Source organism: Engystomops pustulosus, chromosome 1 (assembly GCF_040894005.1).
Source record: "Engystomops pustulosus chromosome 1, aEngPut4.maternal, whole genome shotgun sequence".
NCBI classification, from domain to species: domain Eukaryota; kingdom Metazoa; phylum Chordata; class Amphibia; order Anura; family Leptodactylidae; genus Engystomops; species Engystomops pustulosus.
In genome coordinates, this window is record NC_092411.1 from 102,228,571 (window position 1) to 102,253,147 (window position 24,577).

A 24,577-nucleotide genomic window follows, 5' to 3' on the forward strand; every position below is an offset into this window, starting at 1 on the left:
GATCTTCTTTATTGTGATAGTGTATTTGGATGAGTAGATGGTGAGCAGTATTTGTTCCATACATAAAGCCTTTTCACAGGATTGATCTCTTCTAGGTGAAATACATGTGTATATATAAATATCTAGTCCTCTAATTTATCTTACCATCTAGATCCCTTTTTCAAATTTCTATGTCAAGCATTGTCATCAGTACCTTTTACTTTTTCTTAATGTTAAAAGTATACTCCTTCACCTGTCTGCATGACATTATACAACAAGACACCCATGTAGTGTCACCGCCATCTATACCTTCCCCTGCTACAAGAATATTTAGACGAAGCACAACAGGGGCAGATCAGCTGCCACTCAGGGTGACCCCTTTGTACCTACCGGGAGAGAGTGCTCAACTGATGCCATCACAGAACCGAGAACTACAAGCAGCCATGAATGAAGTAACCAAGATTATCTCCAGCATGTTATCAGGTGAGGTTATACAGTAGACTAAACTATTAATACAGGCAGTCCCAGGGTTCTTTAGATTTGTACTTAAGTTGAATTTGTATGTAAGTTGGAATTTGTATGTATGTTGGAATTTCTTCAGAAAATTGGATTTTCAATATTTTCTGCTGTCATGGGAACAAGGATTATCAATAAAGCTTCATTACAGACACTTTACAGCTGATCATTGCAGCATGAGACTAAAGTAAAGCATCCAGAGATCTTCACCAGTGGTCACAGTAGGCGGAAGCCGCAAGCCATACGCTTTTGATAGCTGTCGAATGAGCGCTTATTCAACCTGGCCATGCGGCCTCTGCACAGAATGTGTACCTCAATTAATTTTTACCTCCTCCCACATCCACCGGTAGGAGGCTCCTATACACATAAACTAGTTAGCCTAAACTGATGGATTTGGCTTATATATATATGTAAGAAGTATGGCCAGCCTTGGATTGTGATGGTTCCTTCATTTTCTGGACACTAACAGACCTTGGTGACATCCACCAGACAACAGACTGTCTGTTACTATGATATGAAATATTATTACGCTAATCCTGGACAGTGCTTTTAGTCCACTGTGAGAAAATTGCCTGGTAAATGTTTATTGATGAAAAATAGAACTGCATACAGTAGAGCAGATGCAAACACAGTCTAAAGGGGGTTGTCCACCACTGATGCATGTGAAATGAAGTTTGTCCTTAACGAAATGGCATTTTGGGATGTGACTCTTATCACTGTTAGGCCAATTTTACAAGTTTCGGATTTGATGCAGATAAGAAAATGTTCCATCAAGTTGCGCTAAGGAAAATTCCCTGTTCCCTCTGCTGGTCTGTGTAACTGAAGCAGAAGTCACATGTTGGCACGACATAAGGAGGACCCAGTTTAGTAAATTTAACAAATATCTTTGAGCAGTAGCAAAAGGGTTTTAGCATTTTAAACACTTTTTTATTCTTAAAAACGCTTATTTTAAAAATTGGTTTGACATCAAAGACATCCCCATGTGATCTTTTTCCATTTATCAGTTCGGTTGAAAGGGTCTGAGCTGCACCCAGGCCATATCAAGAATGAATGCATAGTCATTGCCCTGTGAAGCACCAGTGTCTCCACCCCAACCTCTTAATCACAAGTGATTGCTGTGAAAAATAAAATTTTGTGAAAGGCACAGGTCTCCTAATCTGCCATAGAGTTCCCAATGTACACAGAGTCCTGGAGAGCAATATGTGAGACACATGTACATTATTGTGCATTTTGGATGCATGCTAACTGTTGTTGACACACTTCGGTGATGCATGGTCTGCAAATAACACATGTACTTACACATGTAATACAAGCTTAGGTTACTGCCACTCGATTGTGGACTGTTATTTGCAGCCCATGCGTCATTGAAGTGTGTCAAGAACGGCTAGCATGCATCCAAAATGCACAATTATGTACATGTAGCCCTAGGCCCAGTTCATATAAGTGTTAGGCCTCTCCTTTACACTCTCCATTTTTGAAGAGCATAACAGAAACGCTCACAGTGGAAGATTTATCAGAAGTGGCTGAAAGCAAAACTGTTCTAGTTGTTAATGGCAACCAATCAGAGCTCAACTTTCATATTATAAATTGCTGTGGGAAAATGAAAGCTGAGCCCTGTTTGGTTGCCATTAGCGACTAGAATAGTTTTGCTCCCAGGCACTTCTGATATATCTCCCTCTAGAGTTTCATGTACAGAAGGAAAGATTTTGTTACGTTTCAGTTTTTTTAGAAAAATGCTGGCTGCTGTGTTGTTCTTTCCTATTTAAATTATTAATCGGAGAAAATAATTCCCTGGATAATGGTAAATGGGATGCCCTTGATGTTATCAGCCTTACCCAGGGATCACTCGGGGACATGTCAACCATTAAACTTACAGTTTGTTTGTTCAGGAACACGACAAAAGCCAAAACATGAGGAACAATCAACTGGTTCAAGCTGGCGGGTTGGATGGTGTTTGGAAGGAGTTGCACAGAGTCTAGCATAGGTAGCTTCAGGCTGGAGGGATTAATGGCTGCTTCAGCAGCAGGGTTTAGAGGCCCTGGTATAGCTCAAGGTCCTGCAGAGCTTAGCTGTAGGTTGAGTGTCTGGGCAGCAAGCCACAGACCCATGTGCTCCTTATTCCATCTTGGGCAGTAAGAACAGTAAGAGAGAGAGGTTTTTCTTTAGCCACAAGGGGTTTTATTAACTCCCTTTGTGAGGTGGCAAGCTAATTATCCAACCAGAACCTCTGTACAATATGATAATAACAATGCATTTGATTAAGTATTAAGTGCAATATATACAAAATGGGGGATGAGAAAGATTAAAGGGGTTTTCCCACAAAATAAGTTGCTGATCGTTGGGGGTCTCACTGATGAGACCCCCACAGATCACGAGATGTAGCGCTCTGCAATTTCCGTCAGCTCCATAGAGATGAACGGGGCAGTCTGACCATGCCCAACCGGCTGCTCTGGTCATCTCAGGGAGCGTGAGGGGTCCGACTGTGGTACAGAGGGCCCCTATGGACCCCTACTTTTATGATCTATGGGGGGTCCCATCACTGAGACTCTCATTGATCAGCAAGATAGACCCTAACCTGTGGATAGAGCCTAACTTGTTTTGTGGGAAAACTCCTTAAACCCCTTAATGACTGCCGTATAAGGTTTTTACAGTGGCCATTAAATGTAACTCTTCTGACTTGCCCCCTTTCAACGTCGGCATATCAGAAGAAGATTGCAGGGGACCGCATCTTGCAAGTGCCAATGTCATGCTGTGACATCACAGCCCAGACCTGGCACTAATACCCTGGATCGGAAAAACTCTGATCCCGGGTGTTTAACCCCTTACATGTAAGTTGTATCCCCCGTGGATCGTACTTGTAAGTGTATTCCCGTGTACGATCCGATCCATAATGCAGCCCGGGGTCCGGCGTGTGCCTCAAGGCTGCTGGCTCCTCTGGATGCTGGGTTCTGCCTGCTCAGTATGCTCAGTTACTTACATTACGCTGCAATACAAGTATATTGCAGTGTAAGGGCTTGAACAAACCCAAGTGTGGAATAAGTTAAAAAAATATTTAAAAAAAAGTAAAAATCATTTTATAATAGAAATAATTAAATAAAAATCACCACAGTTATATTTAACAACCAAATAAAGTATATAAAACACAAAAAATCCATATTTGGTATCACCGCGTCCATATCAATCTGTACAATAAAGCTAAATGAATATTGATGCCGCAAGATGAACGGCTTTAAAAAAAAAACACGAAATATATACTGTATATAATTTTTCATCAAATACCCTTACAAAAATGTTCTAAAAAGCAATTAAAAGAAGTAATGTGTCCCAAAATGGTACCACTGAAAAGCACAACCCTTTTCACAAAAAATAAGCCCATAACCAGCTCTGTCAACAAAAAAATACAGAAGTTATACATCTGAAAAGTTGTTGATACTAAAACAAATGTGATATTGATTTTGCTCAGCAAAGATAAGAAAAACTATATAAATGAGGTATCACCATAATCGTAGAGAACGACAGAATAAAGATAAAATATTATATTTATATTACAGTGTATGTCATCCCGCAAATAATAATCTCTCATATGTTTGTATGATCAAAAAAAAATAAAAATGTTATAGCTTGTACAATGTGACAATACAAATCCGCTCTAAATGGTGCTGCTTCCATTCCATGCCTGTCCGTGTGCACATACAGCAGTTTACCACCACATATAGGGTAAGTGGTACACTTGGGAGAAATTGGGTATCAAACTTTGCAGACCACTTTATCATCTAATTCATTGTGAAAGTGTAATTTTTGGCCTAAATGAATGTATTTTCCCCCCAAAATTCAAAAGTTTCTAAATTGCATGTCCAGACATTAGAGCATATCATGCTTACAATCTTGTATAGTATTACATGTTATTTTCGTTGTCTGAGATTCAAGTTAACAAGAAAACGACAATAAACATCAAGTGTATACCATCGGCCAGTTGATGTATCTTGTTTTGCTTTATCTATGTGTTCCTTATAACTATGGGAAGGTTTTATGTTTATGCTTAGTTGCACTTTATTCCCGACAATCGTCATTGTAGTTAGGCTACGATCCAAATGCTCCGGCTCCCCCCAGTTCTAGGAGGCGGAGTTAAGTCTGGGTCATACTCTAACCTCATATTTGGCTCCCCACATGCTGGTGTTACAGAGGTTGTTCCAGTGTTTTACGTTATCGCATGTCTCCAGATCATTCAGGTAGTTGTATTGCTTATAAGTCTCTAATAGCTATTCTAAGTCTAGGCGGTGAGTAGTTGGTCTTTGGTGAGTCACACCAGTCCCCCCAGATACGGTCAAACTTGTTTGGTTTTTGTCTGTGCTTATAAATTATTTTTTCATATGGTAGGATTTGGTTCACCTGTAACTTCCACATACTAAGGGTAGGGGTATTGGGAGAGTACCACGTCAGCACTATGCATTTCCGGGCCATAAACAATGTTTCTTGTAAGAATATTATTTGGTAATGAGTCCAATCTACTTCAGGAATTAGGCCCAATAAACATATTTCAGGGGAATGTGGTAATGGTACTGGTAAGATAGTTGTGAGGAAGTTTGTTATGTCCTACCAAAATTTTTTAATTGGAGCGTAGCTCCAACTCATATGCCAAAAGTCTGCGTCAAGATCTCCGCACCTGGGGCATGCTGTGGTTGGTACCCAACCCTTATGGTGGTTGGTACCCGACCCGATCCAGTCGGACTTGAGTTAGGTATGCTTGATGCGTGAAGTACAACTGGATGAGCTTATTGTTTATCGAGGGGGAGACTTTAAGGTGTGATGAAAGAATGTCCGGGATAAATTCTTCCTCTATCGAGGGAATACGTGCCTTCCATCTATCTATAGCGGGAAGTGGAGATTTTAGAGTTTTTTCCCGGATTAAGTGGGTGTAGAGTGCTGATACCAACCCTCTGGGCCCCTGTGCCCTGTAGATGCCAATTGTCCATATTGTTTTAACCCATGTGAATTTTTCAGAATTTTTCAAAATTTTAATTTTTTTCAGAATGAAACGCAAAACGTATTACTTAAATTGTTCAACTAAAATGAAGTACAATGTGTCATGAGAAAACAATTTCAAAATCACCTGGATATGTTAAAGCATTTCGAAGTTATATCGCATGTTGGTGATAAGTGATTAATGAATATTAAATGAAGATTTCTAGTGAAAGTTCACATTAAATATTCTGTATATAAGGTCTGCAACTAAAAAGTCCTTCCACAAATCCGAGAAGAGTTGGAACTGCAGCATAAGTATGCAAATCTGCAATCTCAATTCAGATGAATTGGAATTACTACAACAATTCTGCTATTCTTTATTATATTTTTTCTGACACAACTATATTATGGCATTTTATTGTTACAAACAAGTGTACAATATGCTGTCTTGAAATTTATTAAGTATCTGGAAGCACAATAATTTGCTAGATCGCTTCGCAGAATTACAATTTTTTCTTGGTCTAAATTTAAGGCTGACCATTCACCTCAGATGTCCAACGAATGCTCATTCAACGGTCACCTGTCAGAGGCATTTACCTATATATGTGCACGCTTTGGATACACAGTGTATTTGTAGTGAATAGGAGAGCGGAGAAAGCTGCAGCCAGAATCCCGATAGTGGCTGATCACCCAAAGAACAAAAGAATCCTTATCTCCCCCAGAATCTGTTGTTGGAGAAGAGTCCAGAGGCCCCCATACACATTAGATGGCTGGGTGAACCTGTTGAAATTCATGGGCATCCCTGTGACCTATTCAGTGTCACACTCAAACTGTAATGGCAGTGATTTTATATAAGAGTAGCCCCAGGCCAAGAGCACATATAAACAACAGGACCTAACCGTGTAAAATTTCTTCCTACAGTAAATAGATCTGAGGGGCCGCTACTTCTTAATCGTGATATGAATAAATATTGTCGCTCTGTCTGGGGAGACCCTTTGCTTCCTAATTATAAAAGGTAAGATTTAATTTAAAGAAACAACAATCCCCTCTCTGGTCCTGTCATCGTCTACTTATATATGTGTCTATGCTCATTTAATACTTGGCACATTTTGCTTTGTGTCCTCCTTAGGTGTGGATTTCGAGACATCTCTTACCACGGAGAGCGTTGCCTAGATGTTGTGGTAAGATAAATCTAGCTACAATTACACAAGGTTTGACTTTAATTATAAATATGTTAATTCAATTTATGGCGCTAACAGATCCCAGATTCTCATTTACATGGATACGAAGTGTGGCCAATGAATGGGACAAAGCCTGATCATGTGACACCAGACGGCGCTGGAGTTCCAAATACAGACTTCCTTTTGTATGTCAGGGTAGCACAGACAGAGAAATGTGCTTTACATGTAAGTAATACCTAAGGTCATGTTCACATGATCAGTATTTGCCCAGTTTGCATCCATATTAAAATCTAAAACCAGAGATAAACCATACAAAGATACACTGATGACTGTCTTATAATCACATTTAACTTGCAATAATTTAGTATATTTATTTTTATGCAGATTTGTGTCATGCAACTGCCTTGTTACTGTTATGATCCTAAAAATCGAAATTTATATTTTTATTTTTTTGTAAGTATGTTTGTCTTTTAACCTGCACCTTTGGCTTTCAACATTGCATACTTTTAGGCATGCTCTTAGATTCAAGCATCACTCAATCAAAATCTGATGTCAGTTTCTTTCACACGCTTGCAATGTTGGGGCGTACTGGTCATCTCACTTGGGTGCAAATACAATACAATATGAGAGAAATGAGAGGGTTCACAATATAAGGGTGGAGGGTGGGGGATGGAAGGGGCCACAATATGAGAGGGAGATGAGGGGCCACAATATGAGGAGAAGATGATGGGGAACAATATGAGTGGGAGATGAGAGGGATCACAATATAAGGTGGAGAGAAGAGGCCACCATATGAGGAACCATATAGAGAACTTATAAAGAGAGAAGAGGGGCAAGAATATTAGGAAGAGATAAGAAGGGCCACAATATTAGGAGGTGATAAGAGTGGCCACTATATGAGGGGGAGCTGAGAAGCCACAATATGAGGAGGAGATGATGGGGCACAATATGAGGTGGAGATGAGAGGCCACAATATTACAAAGAGATGAGAGAGGCAACAATTTTAGGAAGTGATAAGAGGGGCCACAAAATTATTGAGAGATGAGAGGGGCTACAATATGAAAGGGAGATAAAGAGAAGCTATAATATGAAGGGGAGATGAGGGAGGCAACAAAATGAGGGGGGATAAAAGGGGCAACAATTTTAGGAAGTGATAAGAGATGGCCACAAAATTATTGAGAGATGAGAGGGACCACAATATGAAGGGGAGATCAGATGAGAGGTCACAATCTGAATATGAGAAGAGTCACAATATGCAGAGGAGATGAGAGGCCATAATATGAGGAACCACAATGTTAGGAAGAGATAAGAGGGGACATAGTATGAGGCGAAGATGAGAAAGGCCACAATATGAAGGGGAGATGAGAGATGCCAAAATATGAGGGAGAGATGAGATGGGCTACAATATGAGGGGGAAATGGGAGGGGCCACAATATAAGGGTGAGGTGATGAGGCACAATATGACGGGGAGATGAGAGGCACAATTTAAAGAGGAGATGAGAGGGGCCACCGAATATAAAGGGGAGATGAGAGGGGGCACAAAATGAGGGGAAGATGAGATAAGGAGCCACAATATAAGGGAGATATAAGAGGGTCCACTATATGAGGGGGGAAATGATGGGGCACAATATGAGGAGATGAGGGGCCACCATATGAGGGTAAGATGAGAGGCCACAATTTGAGGGGGAGATGAAAGGGGGGACAATATGCAGGGGAGAGGAGCGGCCACAACATGAGAGGATGATGAGGGGCCACAAAATGAGGGGGAGATGATGGGACACAATATGAGGTGGAGATGAGAAACCACAATATTAGAAAGAGATAAAATGGGCCACAATATCAGGAAGAGATTAGAGGGACAACAATATTAGGGAGAGATAAGAGCGATCACAATATCATGGGGAGATGAGAAAGGCCAAAATATGAGACGGCGATGAGATGGGCCAGAATATGAAGGGGAGATAAGAGGCCACAATATGAGGGGGAGATAAGAGGGGCTAGAATATGAGGAGGAGATGAGAGGAGACAATATAAAGGGGAGATGAAAGGAGGCACAATATGAGGGAGGAGATGAGAAGATACATTATTAGGAAGTGATAAAAGGGGCCACAATATGAAGGGGTGATGAGAGGGTCCCACAATATGAGGAGTAGATGATGGGGCCACAATATGAGGAGATGAGAGAGAGACAAAATATGAGGGTGAAATGAGGGGCTACAATATGAAGGGCAGATAAGAGTGGCCACAATATGAGAAGGAAATGAGAGGGGACAAAATTTGAGGGAAAATGGGAGGGGTCACAATATGAAGCAAAATGAGGGGGAGCACAATATTAGGGGGAGATGAGAGGCCACAGCATGAGGGGGAAATGAGAGGTGGCCACAATATGACAGGACGACAAGAGGGGCCACAGTATGAGGGGGAGATCATGGGGCCACTATATCGAGGGGGAGCTGGGGATGGCACAGATAGCTCTTAACACAGGTCTATAGCTTTATGTTAGACTTTAAGGCCATGTTCACAAGAACATTGAACTGTGCTTTGAAACGCATTTCAAGCACATCCGGAATAACTTCTCTCTGAATGCAGATGTGTTTATACGCTTGTGTTTAGTAAGTAGCAACAGGTTTTGCCATGTAAAAAGATAACAATTCTTCTTACCGGACACAAGCATTTAGGTCTAAACACATCTGCATTTGAAGAGGAGATATCTTATGAACACGTCTTTATGCAGATCTCACTATGTTTTTACATTGTCTATTAAAACCTGTTGCAAACACAACAGAAAAAAATAATGTTGTTAATAATGTATTTTGACTGATGAGTTTGCAATGAGTTTCAAAATGCAATGCAAATGCATCTTTTCAGCATGTCCTAAAAATGTACAATTAGTATTCCCATGTAGCAGTAGGTGGGCCCCCAGAATCTATTTTACTGGTGGGCCCTAGGTCCCCCAATCCGACCCTAGTCTTTTTCCTACACATAGTACTTAGTAAAACGTTTGTTGGGACTAAACCTTGCTACCAGTCATTAAAACACATTTACAGAAAAGGGATGCTTACAACAAACACGTTGAGCTTAACATGTGTACTAGTAGCTCCTGATACCCCTGCTGTGACGAAACATGTTAGGGGGGGGGGGGAGTCCATTGTTACTCTCAAATGCTATCATATTGCTTGTACCTCGCACTGCAGGCAGGTAACTGCTTATACTGAAGATATCTAATAATAATATTTTGTGAAGATAGAGATTAAGATAGCTAAGTATCCTAGAGCAGTGTGAAAAGTGTACAGAATGTAGTTATGTACAGTGTATCTGTAGTTTTACTAAGAGGAGTGTAACTTATCCTGGCCTAATAACTATTCAGACAAGGGTAGTCAGTTTTGACATAACAATTGTTCTTGGTAATAATGAAATGCTAGCAAACAGCTATATGCTAATTGCAAGTCTGCCACCTAGTGACGTTACAAGATACTGCATAGGATTTATGGCATTTATATAAAATCTAGTGGACAAGATTGCCTCCGGATATTATCATACAATATTTCTCATGTTGACTATTTATAGCTATCTATACACCAAAAAAAGAGCTCAAATTCTTCTATTTAGTGTGTTAATGTAACATCCTCCCAGCGGGGCCTGACCTAATGGCTTGGGGCAGCTGGATTTCCCTGGCACCCTAGTGGCTTTAGCGCAGCCAAGTGCCTGACTGGTCCAGGTGGAACAGGACTGGTCCATGCTGGGCAGGTCCAGTGATGGGATGTAAGAAGAGGGAGAGACCACAGTAGGATGGAAGGAGCACTCCCAGTGTATGCATTTTATTCCAGAACGCAGCAACAATAACAGGATGAGGTAGTATCCTTAGCTGGTTGGATGCAATCTGGTATAGGATGCTTACTGCCAAGATTAGGGCTGGCGAAAGTAGAAGCCGCTTTGGCAGCAATCTTAAGCAGGTTTTGTATGTAGTCAGAGATGCAGGCCTGATGGAGGGAGGATTGCCCTCAGATGGAGACAGCAGCATCAGGCCTTGTGTCCGATCACATGAAGGTCTCAGAAGAATCTCTCTGGAACTCTAGTCATAGGGAGTATTAATATACTTCCTTGTGGGAAGAGCTTCCAGACATCCACCAATAACAAACCTCGAGGCACAGCAAGGATTGAATAACACAACAGTTCTATAACAAGTAGCGGGTTGTGAACCCACTGTGCTATGTAACTGGTTTGAGCCACACACTAAGGGCGTTATACCTGGTCCTCTCCGGTATTCACCCTTTAACGCCTATACAGGGATCTGGACTAGACAGAGATTGCAAGGCCACTACCTCTTGTGGTGGTCCCAGTATAGATAGCATCTGGCCCAACAGGCACAAGAAAACCGGTATGTGGTACTAAGGGATCAGACAAGCAGGATCAGATACCATACAGCAGCACTGGCAAGCTAGGAACATTTGCTCAGGCGAGGGGAACAGGGCATGCTGGGCTATATGGCTGGAGATGCATGCTGATAGGCTGGGACCGCCTAGCTGGGAAATGCCCTGCTCCTTTAAAATGGAGAGAGAGGGGCCGCTTGCGCTGTAAAGGAGCTGAAGCATTGAAAGACACCACGGCTGAAGTAAGCCTGCAACGGGGTACGGCACCTGGGCAACTCCACCATCACCAGGGTCAAAAGTTGGTTATTATAGAAACTCTTCCTTCCCAGGCATCATACAACTGCATTACCAGTTATAGACAGTAGATGGTGCACAGAGGTAATCAAGCTCCATGGACCGATACCAATCTAATAGGAGCAATATTTCGTAATGACTGCATTGACATACACATCTCAAAACAAAGTGCTGCTTATCTTGGGCTTATAAGGCACTGGTCTTACATTAGTTATCGGTGGTTGACCTACAAATACCTTTAGTGCTATAAAACAAAAGTCTCTAACAAATTATAACTCAGTCATACAAACACTACCCAACCAGCAAATGGATTAGTAGATTTTTAATATTTTGTATTTTAGTTGTGCACCATATTTTTCACAAATACATCTAGTGTCAGGTTCCCATAGAGCTTTTCTGTTATCTATATCCAGTGGGAAGTTGAGGGAGCGTGTCTTCTCGGGCTGAATCCAGCAACTCATCCCGATGCTTTCTCAGCATGCAGCAGTGATGTAATGTGACCAGGGTGACATCATTTTATGTCCTTTAGCCTCCTAATCTTGGCAAACTGTACTCCATGCGTATATCTGATCACATGAAATCACAGCATGCCTCTATGGACTTCTACACCTCTCCATGTCTCCATGCAGTGAAGGATGTCTGTTGTGGCCATGCGTTGAATGAAGCGGTCATGTGGCTCCCTAACAAAATCCATTTTAGGCATGAAGGAAAGACCAAAGGTGTCTGTGGTAGGATTTTCTCAGAGGTGCCTGCACAACAATATCACCTTTTTGTGAACCTTTCTAAGCACTGCTGCATTTATATTAGTGCAGAAAATATGTGGCAGCATTAAAATATATGTGGAAAGGTGACCAAACCCCTTAATATAAATATAAAAATATAATTATTATTGATCTAGAAGACTTTCGTCATACAAACAGATGAGTAATAGAATATATGTGGATTCTTGACCATTGCCTTGCTTTGTCTTCTAAGCCTTCAGTTATTGCCTATGCATCGTACTGTCAGCTGGATCACTTAGGTCGTCCCATTGCTGGGGTTATTGTGTTCTGTCCAAAGCACCTGAGAGAAGGAGCATATCAACATCAGCACATTGTACAGGTATCGTAATATCTGCATTTTTATGGTCAGTCTATGTTCACATGTGTTTGCATGCTGCCTTAGGAGCAATCTTTGCATATTCTGTAAAAAACTACAGACAGGTAGGAATCTTTTGTCTCATCAAATAACAGAAACCCATATGGACCTCTTTATGATCAGTGAGATCTTCAGTAATATTTGGTGTCTGTTATTGTTCTTCTCTTATACAGGCAGTCCCCAGGTTACATACAAGATAGGTTCTGTAGGTTTGTTCTTAAGTTGAGTTTGTATGTCAGTCGGAACTGTATACTTTATTATTGTAACCCCAGTCAAAATTTTTTTGGCCTCTGTGACAATTGGATTTTAAAAATGTTGGATTGTCATAAGAATCAGGATAAACAATAAATCTTAATTACAGGCACCATTGATAACTGTTAAAGCTGTTTATTGTAGCCTAGGGCTAAAGTACAGTAAATTACCAAATTCCAGAGGTCCGTTTGTAACTAGGGGTCGTATGTAAGTCAGGTGTTCTTAAGTAGGGGACCGCCTGTAATTGTATTATGTGAGATGCCTAATATACATATACAGCATACACATAAATGTCCTTTACAAAATTTAAAACAATCCTTTTCCTAAGATAATTTTCATTTCTATTTGTTATATTTTCAGGTATGTCTACATGAAATACTTCATGCCCTTGGGTTCTCTAGCAGTCTTTTTGAACACTGGATAGATTGCAGCTTTTCAGGTGATAAAACATTTTTAATCTGTTTGTCTAGAAATTAAAAATTCTCATTACCTTCACAGGGACTCCATTCTTGACCTTTGGATCTTGAACTATCATCAGATCCAAAATAGAACCATGCTTCATAGATAAAGACAAAATGGCTCTCAGTCACATATTTTTTCCGTCAGTGTTTATGGGATTCTTTATGACATATACTAATGTATCTTATGGTTATGCAAAAAGAATTCCACCAGCGTGTACTGTGTAAACATGACCATGTACAATAGCAGTAATGAATCTTCGAAATTGTAATCTAATACCAAACTGTTCATTAGTATATTATAGTTTGTACCTCTAGAGCTGTTTTATTTTTTTGTGCCATATTGTATTCTTTAATGAAAAAATCTTCTTCTCCTTTGTGTCTACAGCTCATAGGTGTTCCTCCCGATCCCGTGTGACAAACACAGATGAAAGAGGTCAGTTGCGCATTTACACCCCCAATGTTATGCAAAGAATGGGAGAACATTTAGGAGAGGGCAGTGTTGGTGCACCTCTTGAAAACCAGGTAACTATATTCTACAAAGGTTAGGTTAATATTATACAGTGGGTAGGGAAAGTATTCACACTTTACAATTTTCACTCTTTGTTTCATTGCAGCCTTGCCACAATTCTGTCTCTGAGCTCCTTGGGCAATTCCTTAGGCCTCATGATTCTCATATGTTCTGTGAGCTATGAGGTCTTATATAGAAAGGTGTATGGCTTTCCTAATCAAGTCCAATCAGTTTAACACAGCTGGACTCCAACGTAGGAGTAGAACTATCTCAAGTAGAATCAGAAGGAAATGTGAGTTAAATAGGAGTGTCACAGCAAAGGGACTATATAGTTAAGACCATGTGTTATTTCAGTTTTTTCTTTTTTATAAATTAGTAAAAATATCTACATTTATGTGTTTTTTGACAAGATAGGGTACAGAATCTAAAAATCTCAACCCTTCATGGATTTTATACAGAGCTGATAATATTAGCTCCACAAAATCTAGAAGAGATCTCTTATCCACACGCAAAATTGTTAATAGACAAAAAATTTTTCAGACTACACCGACTTTTGTCACTACATTTAGCATGGAATACAATAAAATACAAGGTTTAATCAAAAAATATTCACCCATGCTATTTCAGGATGACGACTTACGAAAGATTCTAGCTGAAGGATGTAGTTTTTCTACCAGGAGGGCACCAACCCTGGCAAACATGTCCCCTAGTGTTATCAATGTTGCAAATACAGCATCTCCCAACACATGGCTATCTGCTAAAGGTTTTTTCAACTGCGGGGCCAATATATGCAGATGTTGTGCCTTCGCACAACCGAGGAAAGAGATAGCAAGCAAAATTGATAATACACAGCACCCAATTAGGGAATTTATAAACTGTAATACACGCAATGTAATTTACTGTATAACCTGTAATGCATGCAATGTGGATTATGTAGGTTGCACTAGTCGCAGTCTCAAAGAGAGAATCCGAGAACATCTTAATGGGGTTAATCCAGATGCCAGAAACCCTTCCAATGCCGCCAGACATTTTTCCATCCAACACCATGGAGACCTTGCTAGTTTTTTCTTCAGCGGCATTGAAAGGGTTAAGCCTAACCCTTAATCTAAGAATCTAAGAAGAAAGCTGCTAAACCGAGAAGGATACTGGATCTTAATGAGAGACAGCATTTACCCTAAAGATCTTATTGTTAGAAATGATTTGATTTTAAATTATTGATATACGTTTTTATATGAACCTGTTTGTACATACTCACATATTTTCACATTTTTTTTGTTGTTTTTATGTATGTTTATTGTATCTCATGTGGAACCCTGAATTCGATAGTATTGAGATGCACTAATTGTCCGGCACCTGTGTAGAAATTTGCACAGGTGCTGGTGAGTGCCAATCAAACTCCTTTTTTTTGGACTTACAGAATCTATATTAACGAGCAAAAAAAAAGAACTTTTTTGATGTTACCAACTGGCTGAAATTAAACAAAGAGTGAAAAATTGAAAGGGACTGAACACTTTCCGTACCCACTGTAAATTAACTATATTATCTCTAAGTCCAGCATTTCACTATTAAAATTCCATCATTTGTTGAATGTTCAGCTTTCTGTGTGCCACAAAATAAAGTACTAAGAGTGTATTCTATATTCTTGTTATATTTTATGAACTATTACTATTTTATGAAATGGCACACCAAAGAAAATGGAAGAAGTGGAGGTATGGGGCTATTAACCACCACCCCAATATTCTTCAATACTACCCATAAACATATGAAAGAAGAAGAAAATAATGACAAATAAAGTAGCTAATAAAATGTAAATTTTATTGAATACAAATACCAATACTGCGTAAGTTAAAATTGACACACAAATGGAGGAGCAACATACTGTATGGCAATAATCTGTTTACATCTTCAGACATCCTATATACATATGGCCTATTGGGGCAAATGCATTTTTGACTAGCACAAACTTTCTTCTGAAACTTTTTAAAACGTTTTAAAATCCTACATGACCAGTGGTCTCCAAACCAGACAAAAGTCCAGTAACAATGTTGTAAGAATAGCACAAGATTTGTAGAGGGTATACAGAACAATATACCGTATTTTCCGGGCCATTAGGCGCACCGGAATATAAGGCGCATTAGTCCGATGCGCCTTATATATGTAATAATTCCATATATAAGGCGCATCGGACTATAAGGCGCAGTGTCCGGGGGCGTGGCGGAGGTCCGGGGGCGGAGCGGAGACCCGACGAGAAGAGACGCGACCCGAAGACGAGACCCGACGAGACGCGGCGACGCGGGGAAGGTGAGTGGGGAAGGTGAGGGGGAGGTGGAGGAGGGCAGCGGACCATAATTACATAGGTCCCCGCTACCGGAGACAGCAGATCTCCAGAGGGAACTGCAGACCACGCGGCAGAAGTTGTTCGTGCCGCGTGGTCTGCAGTTCCTGCTGGAGATCTGCTGTCTCCGGTCTCCGGTAGCGGGGACCTATGTAAGTATGGTCCGCTGCCCTGTGCCATACATAGGGCGCACCGGACTATAAGGCGCACTTTGGATTTCTAAGGAAATCCAAGGCTTTTAAGTGCGCCTTATAGTCCGGAAAATACGGTATATGTTTTCATGACCCCACCTAGAGGGCAGGATTCTTGTGGATTTATATTTTGTTATGTATTGGGTGGAATCTATTGATGGCATTGATTTTGCTGCATATTTTTATTGGAAGTTGTACACCATGTCTAGTCTTATACCCATGGGATCAATAGTCAGTCCTTCAGATGATTGTATTGTGGAACAGCTTCTAAGTTACTGATAAGATATCTCCATTAATACGTAGGTAAACAGTTTTATCTGCAACAAATTATAACACTGGGTTATAAAAATAAAATCATTTGCAGTTCCTAAAGTTTTTCACCTGATTCTGGGTATTTTTCAGCTGCTGATTTTGAAAATACCTTTTGTAGCAGCTCTAGTTTATGGAATGTTGATGCAATTAATACCTTTTTTTATGACTATGGTTCTTTTGGCTGTTGGAGCATCCTGCGCAAATGTCTAAGAACAGCTCATCGCAGGAAATCACAGAAACAAGCTTTCAGCAACCAGACGGAAAATCTCTGGTCTACAGGCTCTAAACATTCATTTCCCCTGTGCAATCTATATGCCATATATATTTTGGAATGGAGTCATTTACCATGTTATATAGTGAGAGTGTGCCCTGTCTTTTGTCAGGTTTATTAAAATGTAAAGGCTGTTGTTACCTTTTACAGGAAAGCCAAACATCATCCCACTGGGAAGCAAGAATTATGCAGGGATCCATCCTCACAGCTTCACTTAGTCCTCCGCACCTAACATCCCTGGATCCAATCACTCTTGCTGCCTTTCAAGACATGGGCTGGTATAAGGTTAATACCAGTATCCAGAACCATCTTGTATGGGGAAAAGGTGCTGGCTTTTGAAACTTGTCTATCTTTGCCTAATAATGTTACTACTGGAACAGCATTGAGGAATTCTAACCCATTGTTTCTTCTCAGGAGCTGGTGTAAATTTTGGTCTACCATCCACTTGTCAAGAAAAATCTTCAAGTTTCTTCTGTACTGATAAAGGGTGAGTGCTGCTATACCTGATATAGACAAAGACCATCCTCCATCAAGACCAGATTTTGTCATTGTTGAGGCAGTTTCAGATGGCTGTCTCCAAGAATATTCAGTGTTATACAAATTGCAGGATGTAGGTGTAATAGTGTCTTCGCTGTGCCTACAGTAATATTGGTTGCCACCATCTTCATTTGGACAAAGGCAACTGCTCAACTGACGCTTTCCTGGATGGCTGTCACATTTACAAACCCCTTTCACATGGGGTAAGTAGAGAATTGTACATTGGTTTTATAACCATAAAATATTTCCTGCACCTGCTTACAAAATGTTGATTTGGTTTGTAGGGGGAGTGTTGGCTAAAACAAGAAAACTATGGATCTGATGAAATTTACCACCCACAGAGTCGCTGCTTCTTCTCCAACATAACAAAGGTAACAATTACATCCATGGCACTATATAGAGCTTCAACTCAAGGAGGAACTTCCTCGTCTTTATTATCTTCAACTCACAAACTTATTTTTAAGAAGCAGCACTCCAATTACCACTTACAGGCTGAGCCCTCTCTATACAGACAATGGGGGTCATTTACTAAGGGCCTGATTCGCGTTTTCCCGACGTGTTACCCGAATATTTCCGATTTGCGGCGATTCTCCCTGAATTGCCCCGGGATTTTGCCGCATGCGATTGTGGCGCATCGGCGCCGGCATGCACTCGACGGAAATCAGGGGGCGTGGCCGAACAAAAACCCGACGGATTCGGAAAAACTGCCGCATTCTAAAAAAAAATGTGCCGCGAAAATTGCACTTACCTTCACTCAGCCCGGCTCGGTATATTCCAGTGCGTTCCGATGCTCTTCAGCGCCACCTGGTGGACGTCGGAGGAACTACCTTAATAAATCCCGGCCGGACCCGAATACACTGCAGAGAACTCGCCGCTGGATCGCGAATGGGCCGAGTAAGTAAATCTGCCCCAATGTGTTTGCTGCGTATTGCTGTAAAGTATGGAGTCTATGAAAGACTCCAGGGCTTGTCTTTCGTAGAGAAGCCCTGTGGCACACTGGTGGCCACTGTACCAGATCATCTGCAAAATCCACATATACTGGAATTATATTGTGGGAACGATCAGACCCTCTAATGTTAAAGTATGGAGTTGTGTCCAGAGCTCCTCAGTGATGTCTTTTCACTTGTTGTTACAATGAGCAGAACAGAGACCTGTTGAGCTCATTGTAACAGCATGTGAAGCTACAGCACTGGACGGCTCTAGAAACATCCACTAGAGCCCTTCAGGCCCATTAGCAAAATTTTACGTCGATTTTAGAAGGAAGGAGGCCATGGATAACAAATATAAGTAGATTACCAAGTTCATGGTGCCTGGATCTATAAGTGTCACTGGTTTATCAAAATTGATTTTGATAGTATTTAACCCCTTACCGACATGTGATGTATTAGTGCGTCACATGTTGGCTGTGGGTGTATGGAGAGAGCTCATGACTCATCGCTTTTCAAACAAGATGGGCCTTTGCTACATGTGTTTGCCACCGGTAACACCCGCGATCAGTGCTAGGGTGTTAACTCATTGATCACCTAAAAAGGCAGCGGGACATGGGAGCCTCCATCTTGGCTTAGTCTTTGTAAGACCTGAGGCTGTATAGTTTCTGCTCATTTTATTTAAAAAAAAGCGATCAAAAGGCCATATAGTCCTCAAAATTGTAGCAATGAAAACATCATTTCATCTTGCAAAAAATGTCACACAGTATGAAAAATGGAAACACAAAATCAAAAAAGGGCACTGGCGGGAAAGGGTTAAATTATTACAGCACTGGATAACCCCTTTTAATAGAAACATTCTGTATAATGTATAATTAAACATTCAGTTAATATATATTTACACACATAACAGGAAATGAAGCATGAAAAGGTTAAAGGACGCTGCTATCTGCATCGCTGCATCGCTCCAAACAAATTCCAGATTAGAGTTCAAGGTTCAGAATGGACAGATTGCCCAGGTGGAAGATGGATAAAGGTAAATGATAAATCCTTTATATTCTTATAATGCTCATGTACACTACCCAGAACATGTATGACATCACTATAGCCTCCACTGGACTCCCTATAAATGGAGATTTTCTGGCATGCTACAATTTTTTTTTACTTTGCTGTTTACTGATTTTACTTTGGGACAACACAGTTATCATGCACCTTCATGGAAGACATATTATGGCTCTCTACAAAACATAATTATACACAATTCCGGTCTAATATCATAGAAGTTTTGCTGTTACATTACTTTGACAGATCAACTTTGTAGTATATACGGTACATATTTCTACTGACCCCTTATTTGAGCCAGGAAAAAGGTGATCCACAAGAATTAAAAGTCTTGTGTGAACTCCTTTTCTGCCAGTTAATGGGAACCTGTCATTAGGAGGTCCATTTTTAGCGCAGCATATCACACGCATGATATCGGGCACACGATCTTAGTGAATCGCGGCACAGTGAACTTCCGGTGACTGGGTAAGTAAATGTGCCCCAATGTCTAGCAATCTGAAGCGAACAGTGATGCATATGCAGATGAATGCAGAGACTGGGCAGGCGCAAGAATGCCTGACGCGGTCATCAAGACTTGCAGGCGGAACATCTATTGATAGAACAGGGATAGAACAGGGACGGGGCTCAGCCGAGACATGGACACATGGAGGAGCAGTTTCACATGGAAGAGCAGCTTCTTCTATAGCCACGCCCATGGAACGAATGCCCAGTCACAGCTCACATAAAATTGGAAGGTACACTATACCATATCTTTTTTTTCTGTAAAGCATATACAAAAACTGTTTGGCAGTGTATGTACTGCGCTCTATTGAGGGGGGGATTTTAAAATGGGTCTACTGGTGATAGGTTCCCTTTAAAGAGAAGATGTTAAATTAGTCTATAGCATCTCAGTCTTTGAAAAAAACACATTTATACCCACCTATAGTTACAGATGAGCACAATCAGATTTAACTGTGGTGCCAGACCTATGATTACCTTGCAGTGGTGTAAGGAACTGTGGGTTGTTTAGTGTCCCAAATCCCCCTAAATAGCATGACCGCCGCGTGTAAGTGTCCTCACCGGTGTGCTTACCGGGGGATCCGATCCCTCCTACTGCAGCCCCGGTTTCCGGTGAGTGACCCGAGGCTGCCGGCTTCTGTCCCCGCCGGGTTCCGCCTTCTGGCTGGACCTGGCTGTATGTAACTGAGCATGCAGTCCCATAATCTCTCTCCAGTTACACAGAAAACACAAAAACGTGCATATTTGGTATCACTGCGTCCGTATTAATCTGTACAATAAATCTAAATCAATATTGAACCCGGTGGGTGAACGACGTAAAAAAAAAAAACACGAAAAACTTCCTGTAGTATACAATTTTTCAAACACCATCACAAAAAAAATTCTTCTAAAAAGTGATCAAAAAAAGTTATTATCCCCAATATGATACGAATGAACGAATTATAACAAAAAATAAGCCCTCAACCAGATCTGACAACAAAAAAATACAGAAGTTACGGCCCTGAAAATTAGTAAAAACAATCGATTTTCTCCAATATTGGTTTTGCTCAGTAAAATTGAGCAAAGATAAGAAAAACGATATAAATGAGGTATCACCGTAATTGTAGTGAACCAGAGATAAAATATTATTTTTACGTTACAGTGAGCAGGGAAAAAAAGTGCTAAAAATTCAAAATAAAAATTGATGATTTTGTTAGTGTCCCCCTTGAAATATTTGATGAAATCTCACGAATAAGCTTAAGACCCCCCAAAATAATTATCTATACATTGTATCTCATCCCATGAATAATAAGCCCTCATCTGTTCGCATTACCAAAAAAATTAAAATTTATAGCTTGTACAACGTGACAATACAAATCTGCTGTGAATAGCGCTGCTTTCATTCTATCCCTGGCCGTGCGCCCATAAAGTAGTTTACCACCACATATGGGGTGTATCGCTACACTCAGGAGAAATTGGGCATCAAACGTTGAAGAGAATTTCATCATTTAATATATTCTGAAACTGTCAGTTTTGGCCTAAATGAATTTATTTTCCAAAAAAAATTCAAAAGTTTCTGAATCGCAGGTTCATATAGTTTTACGCCATGTAAAACACTTAAAGGGTTAATAGACTCAATAGAAGTTGTTTTGCATACGTTGAGGGGTGAAGTTTCTATAGTGGGATAATTTATGGGGTTTTTTTACTATTATTTAGGCCTCTCAAAGTCACTTGAAAGCTGAGTTGTCCCTCAAAATGTGAGTTTTGGGGATTTATATGAGAAAAATTGCACCTAAAGTTCTGCGCCTCATAACATCCTAGAAAAAGGACAGGACGCATAAAACATAAATCAGACAGCAAAAAATTCTGTAAATGTTAATTATCATGCTTTTTGGGTAGTTTTACTTCCTGTCTGCAAAGCAGAACATTTCATACTTGGGAAATGAAGAATTTTTACGAACTTTTGCCAAATTTTCACTTTTTTTCAGACCGAAACGCAAAACTTAACACTTAAATTTTACAACTAATATGAAGTACAATGCGTCACGAGAAAACATTCTCAAAATCACTTGGATATGTTAAAGTGTTCCGTAGTTATAACTAATTATCATGAGACATGTCAGATTTGAAAAATCGAAAAAAAAAAAAAAATGCTGATTCAGCCTTATGCTACAGATGTGACTGGTTTGCTGTACTACACATAACCTATAGACAGGCGCCGTGCTAGTTTTGAAGCAAGCAATATTTGATATATATTTCATACAAAAGTTATGGATGTTTGGCTTTGGGATGAAATTTATAGAAAACTCAAAAAAATCATGTTGTAGTGATATTATATCATAAAAGTAATGCATTAAATTGGAAGCATGAAATGGTGAAACTATTTATTGAGTTGGTATATCCCCCACAAAAATGTTAATGTTTCATGTGGCTTTGTGTCCACTAATTGTCCGCTGAGGCAATGGCATCCCACTTTTCTTGAAGGACAGCCTTCAGGTCACTAGGTATTTAAGGCAGTAAATGTACAGGCCACTCCAATATTAGGTCTGTTTTGTTCATGCAAAAGTACATTGACTGGATGTATGATGTTATATTAAGGAGTTTGGGCTTGTCAATAAACCATTCACAAAGTGTAGGGCAGTTCTGTTTCTGTTAGACAGACTTGCCCATACTGTAATACCAACACCATCAGGTAACAGGTGGCTAAAGTACAGTGCTCTCCTTGACTTTTTCCAACATCTTTGGAAGCCAGCATTGGTAAGCCTCTCACATCCCTTAAATGTGCCTGGAGTCTTGTGGCATTCATCATCCGATTCTGCAGGGCATTGCTCACAATAAAGCGGTCATCAGTGTGGGATGCGGCCAAAGGATGTCCACTTCTATGCCTTTCTGTAACTCTTCTAGTCTCTCTGTATCTCTTGATGACACTCTAAGCTCAGATCACTTCCATCTAAAGCTGTTACTGTTGATCCATTGTCATCTTGGTCTTATGTTGTCAAGATGTGAACAAGCATAATTCAATTCTATTTGAATCAGGAAATTTATAGGATGATCCATGGATCAAATCCCTGTTGTGAATTTTACTGTTAATCTACATATCAGAGAACAGCAGGCTGTGCAAAAAGGGATGAAACATTGCACAGTTGGAAACCCAAAAGGACATATTAGTGCATCTGTAAAAGTAAGTGTCTTTCATAGAATTCCACCAACTAGCCAAATGTCCCTAACTTTTAGTTTAATTTTCCTATATCACAATCAGGACAGGATTAGTAAACATAACTTACACCCCAAAATATGGCTGTGCGCATGAGGTTTTCTTAACATTTTCCCTCTTGCAGGTTAAAGGTTTTGACGGTCTTTTACTGTGTCCTGATGGAAGGTTCTGTTTTGGATATGATCACCCTACTGTCCCAACTACTGTCTCCACCACAACGCCTTTCTACAGCACATTTCCTCAAATAACCAGCCCAGGAATAAGAGTACAATTAACAATTATGCAAAAACTGAAATGGACGACAGATGAGAAACAACTTCTAACAGAAGAGGTCCTGGGAGTCATTGCTCAACATGCAGGAGTTCAAAGGTGCTGAGGAATATAGACATACGTTGTATGGGCTGAGTTCTGTTACAATTTGGTGACTGTAGAGATTTGGTGACACCCCACACGATAACCTATAAATAGCCTATCCTGGCCATAGTTTATTAATAGTGGGCCAGAATCCCTTTCAGTATTTTCTTCAGGTTTTTGTATAACATGCCATGGAACGCTACTTCTACTGACAAACATGCAGATTCCACACAAACCATGTTTGAAGAAGAATGTATTAACAAGGAATTGCTATTTTTGAATAAAATAATGTAATAATATTACAGTTACCTAATAAGCACATTATATTTTTTGGCAGATGTGTCCTACAGGCTTCCACACAGCTAGACATGGATTTATCATTTGTTCTAATTATTGGAGAACCTAACAATTGTCGTCCACATCCAACTGGACCTTCACCTCATTCAACAATTATGAGTCTCATAGATTATCCTCTCATGTATGAGTCTCCTCACTTTTCTACTGTCACCATTAGGTAAGGGACTGTGGTAATAAAGTTTCACTTTGGGTCTTCTTGTACAATCCGACTTGTAGACATGAGTTAGTATTCTCAGAGTACTTAGACCATGGATTGGCAAAAATCAGTGTATTCACTGCTGCAACAGCCATTTTACTCAACACTGTGCTTTGTGCCGTTTTGACTGAATCTCCTCCAGATTGTTATCTTGAATGTTAGACATTATGCTTGCAGTAAAGAGCATGGTCTATAACTCTGCATGTGTGGTTCTCCATCATCCAGATCATTATATGGAATCACTTTAAATGGAATAAAATATACAATTCCCAACAAGTCAATTTAAAGGGAACCTGTCAAGGTAATTTTTACTCTGTGAAATGTTCCAATAGTCTCTGGCATGTTGATTTAGAAATGCCTTTGTTGTATGCATCTGAATTATTCCACAGAATTTTAATAGCTTCTTTAACATTACCTGGCTCCCTGCTAGGAGCATTTGGTGACTTCTGGAGAGGGGCAGTCCTCTACATAATGCCTCCTTCCCTCCCCTGCTGCCTTAAGTCAGCCCACTGCCACAACACGCCTCCCTCCCTGGGACTCATCACATGCAGCTGGCAGGGAGCCAGGTAATGTTAGTGAAACTATTAAAAATCTGTGGAATAATTCAAAGGCATTTTTTAAAATGAACATTCCAGAAGCTATTGGAACAGATCTTTGTGTAAAAAAAAAATGAAAGGTTCCTTAT

General features: G+C 40.2%; 1 protein-coding gene across 1 annotated transcript in view; it reads left to right on the forward strand.

The window, feature by feature from the left end:
• Positions 1-24,577, forward strand: part of CIROP (ciliated left-right organizer metallopeptidase) — a 25,028-nt gene continuing 451 nt past the window's right edge. The window contains exons 1-14 of the mRNA XM_072150333.1: positions 1-462; positions 6,379-6,472; positions 6,587-6,638; positions 6,717-6,863; positions 12,278-12,403; positions 13,052-13,130; positions 13,538-13,674; positions 16,920-17,094; positions 17,184-17,256; positions 17,413-17,509; positions 17,591-17,677; positions 19,146-19,268; positions 23,110-23,354; positions 23,677-23,853. Of these exons, the coding sequence (XP_072006434.1) occupies positions 171-462; positions 6,379-6,472; positions 6,587-6,638; positions 6,717-6,863; positions 12,278-12,403; positions 13,052-13,130; positions 13,538-13,674; positions 16,920-17,094; positions 17,184-17,256; positions 17,413-17,509; positions 17,591-17,677; positions 19,146-19,268; positions 23,110-23,354; positions 23,677-23,853 (1,904 nt within the window). The 5' untranslated portion in view covers positions 1-170. The remainder of the gene's footprint in view (positions 463-6,378; positions 6,473-6,586; positions 6,639-6,716; positions 6,864-12,277; positions 12,404-13,051; positions 13,131-13,537; positions 13,675-16,919; positions 17,095-17,183; positions 17,257-17,412; positions 17,510-17,590; positions 17,678-19,145; positions 19,269-23,109; positions 23,355-23,676; positions 23,854-24,577) is intronic.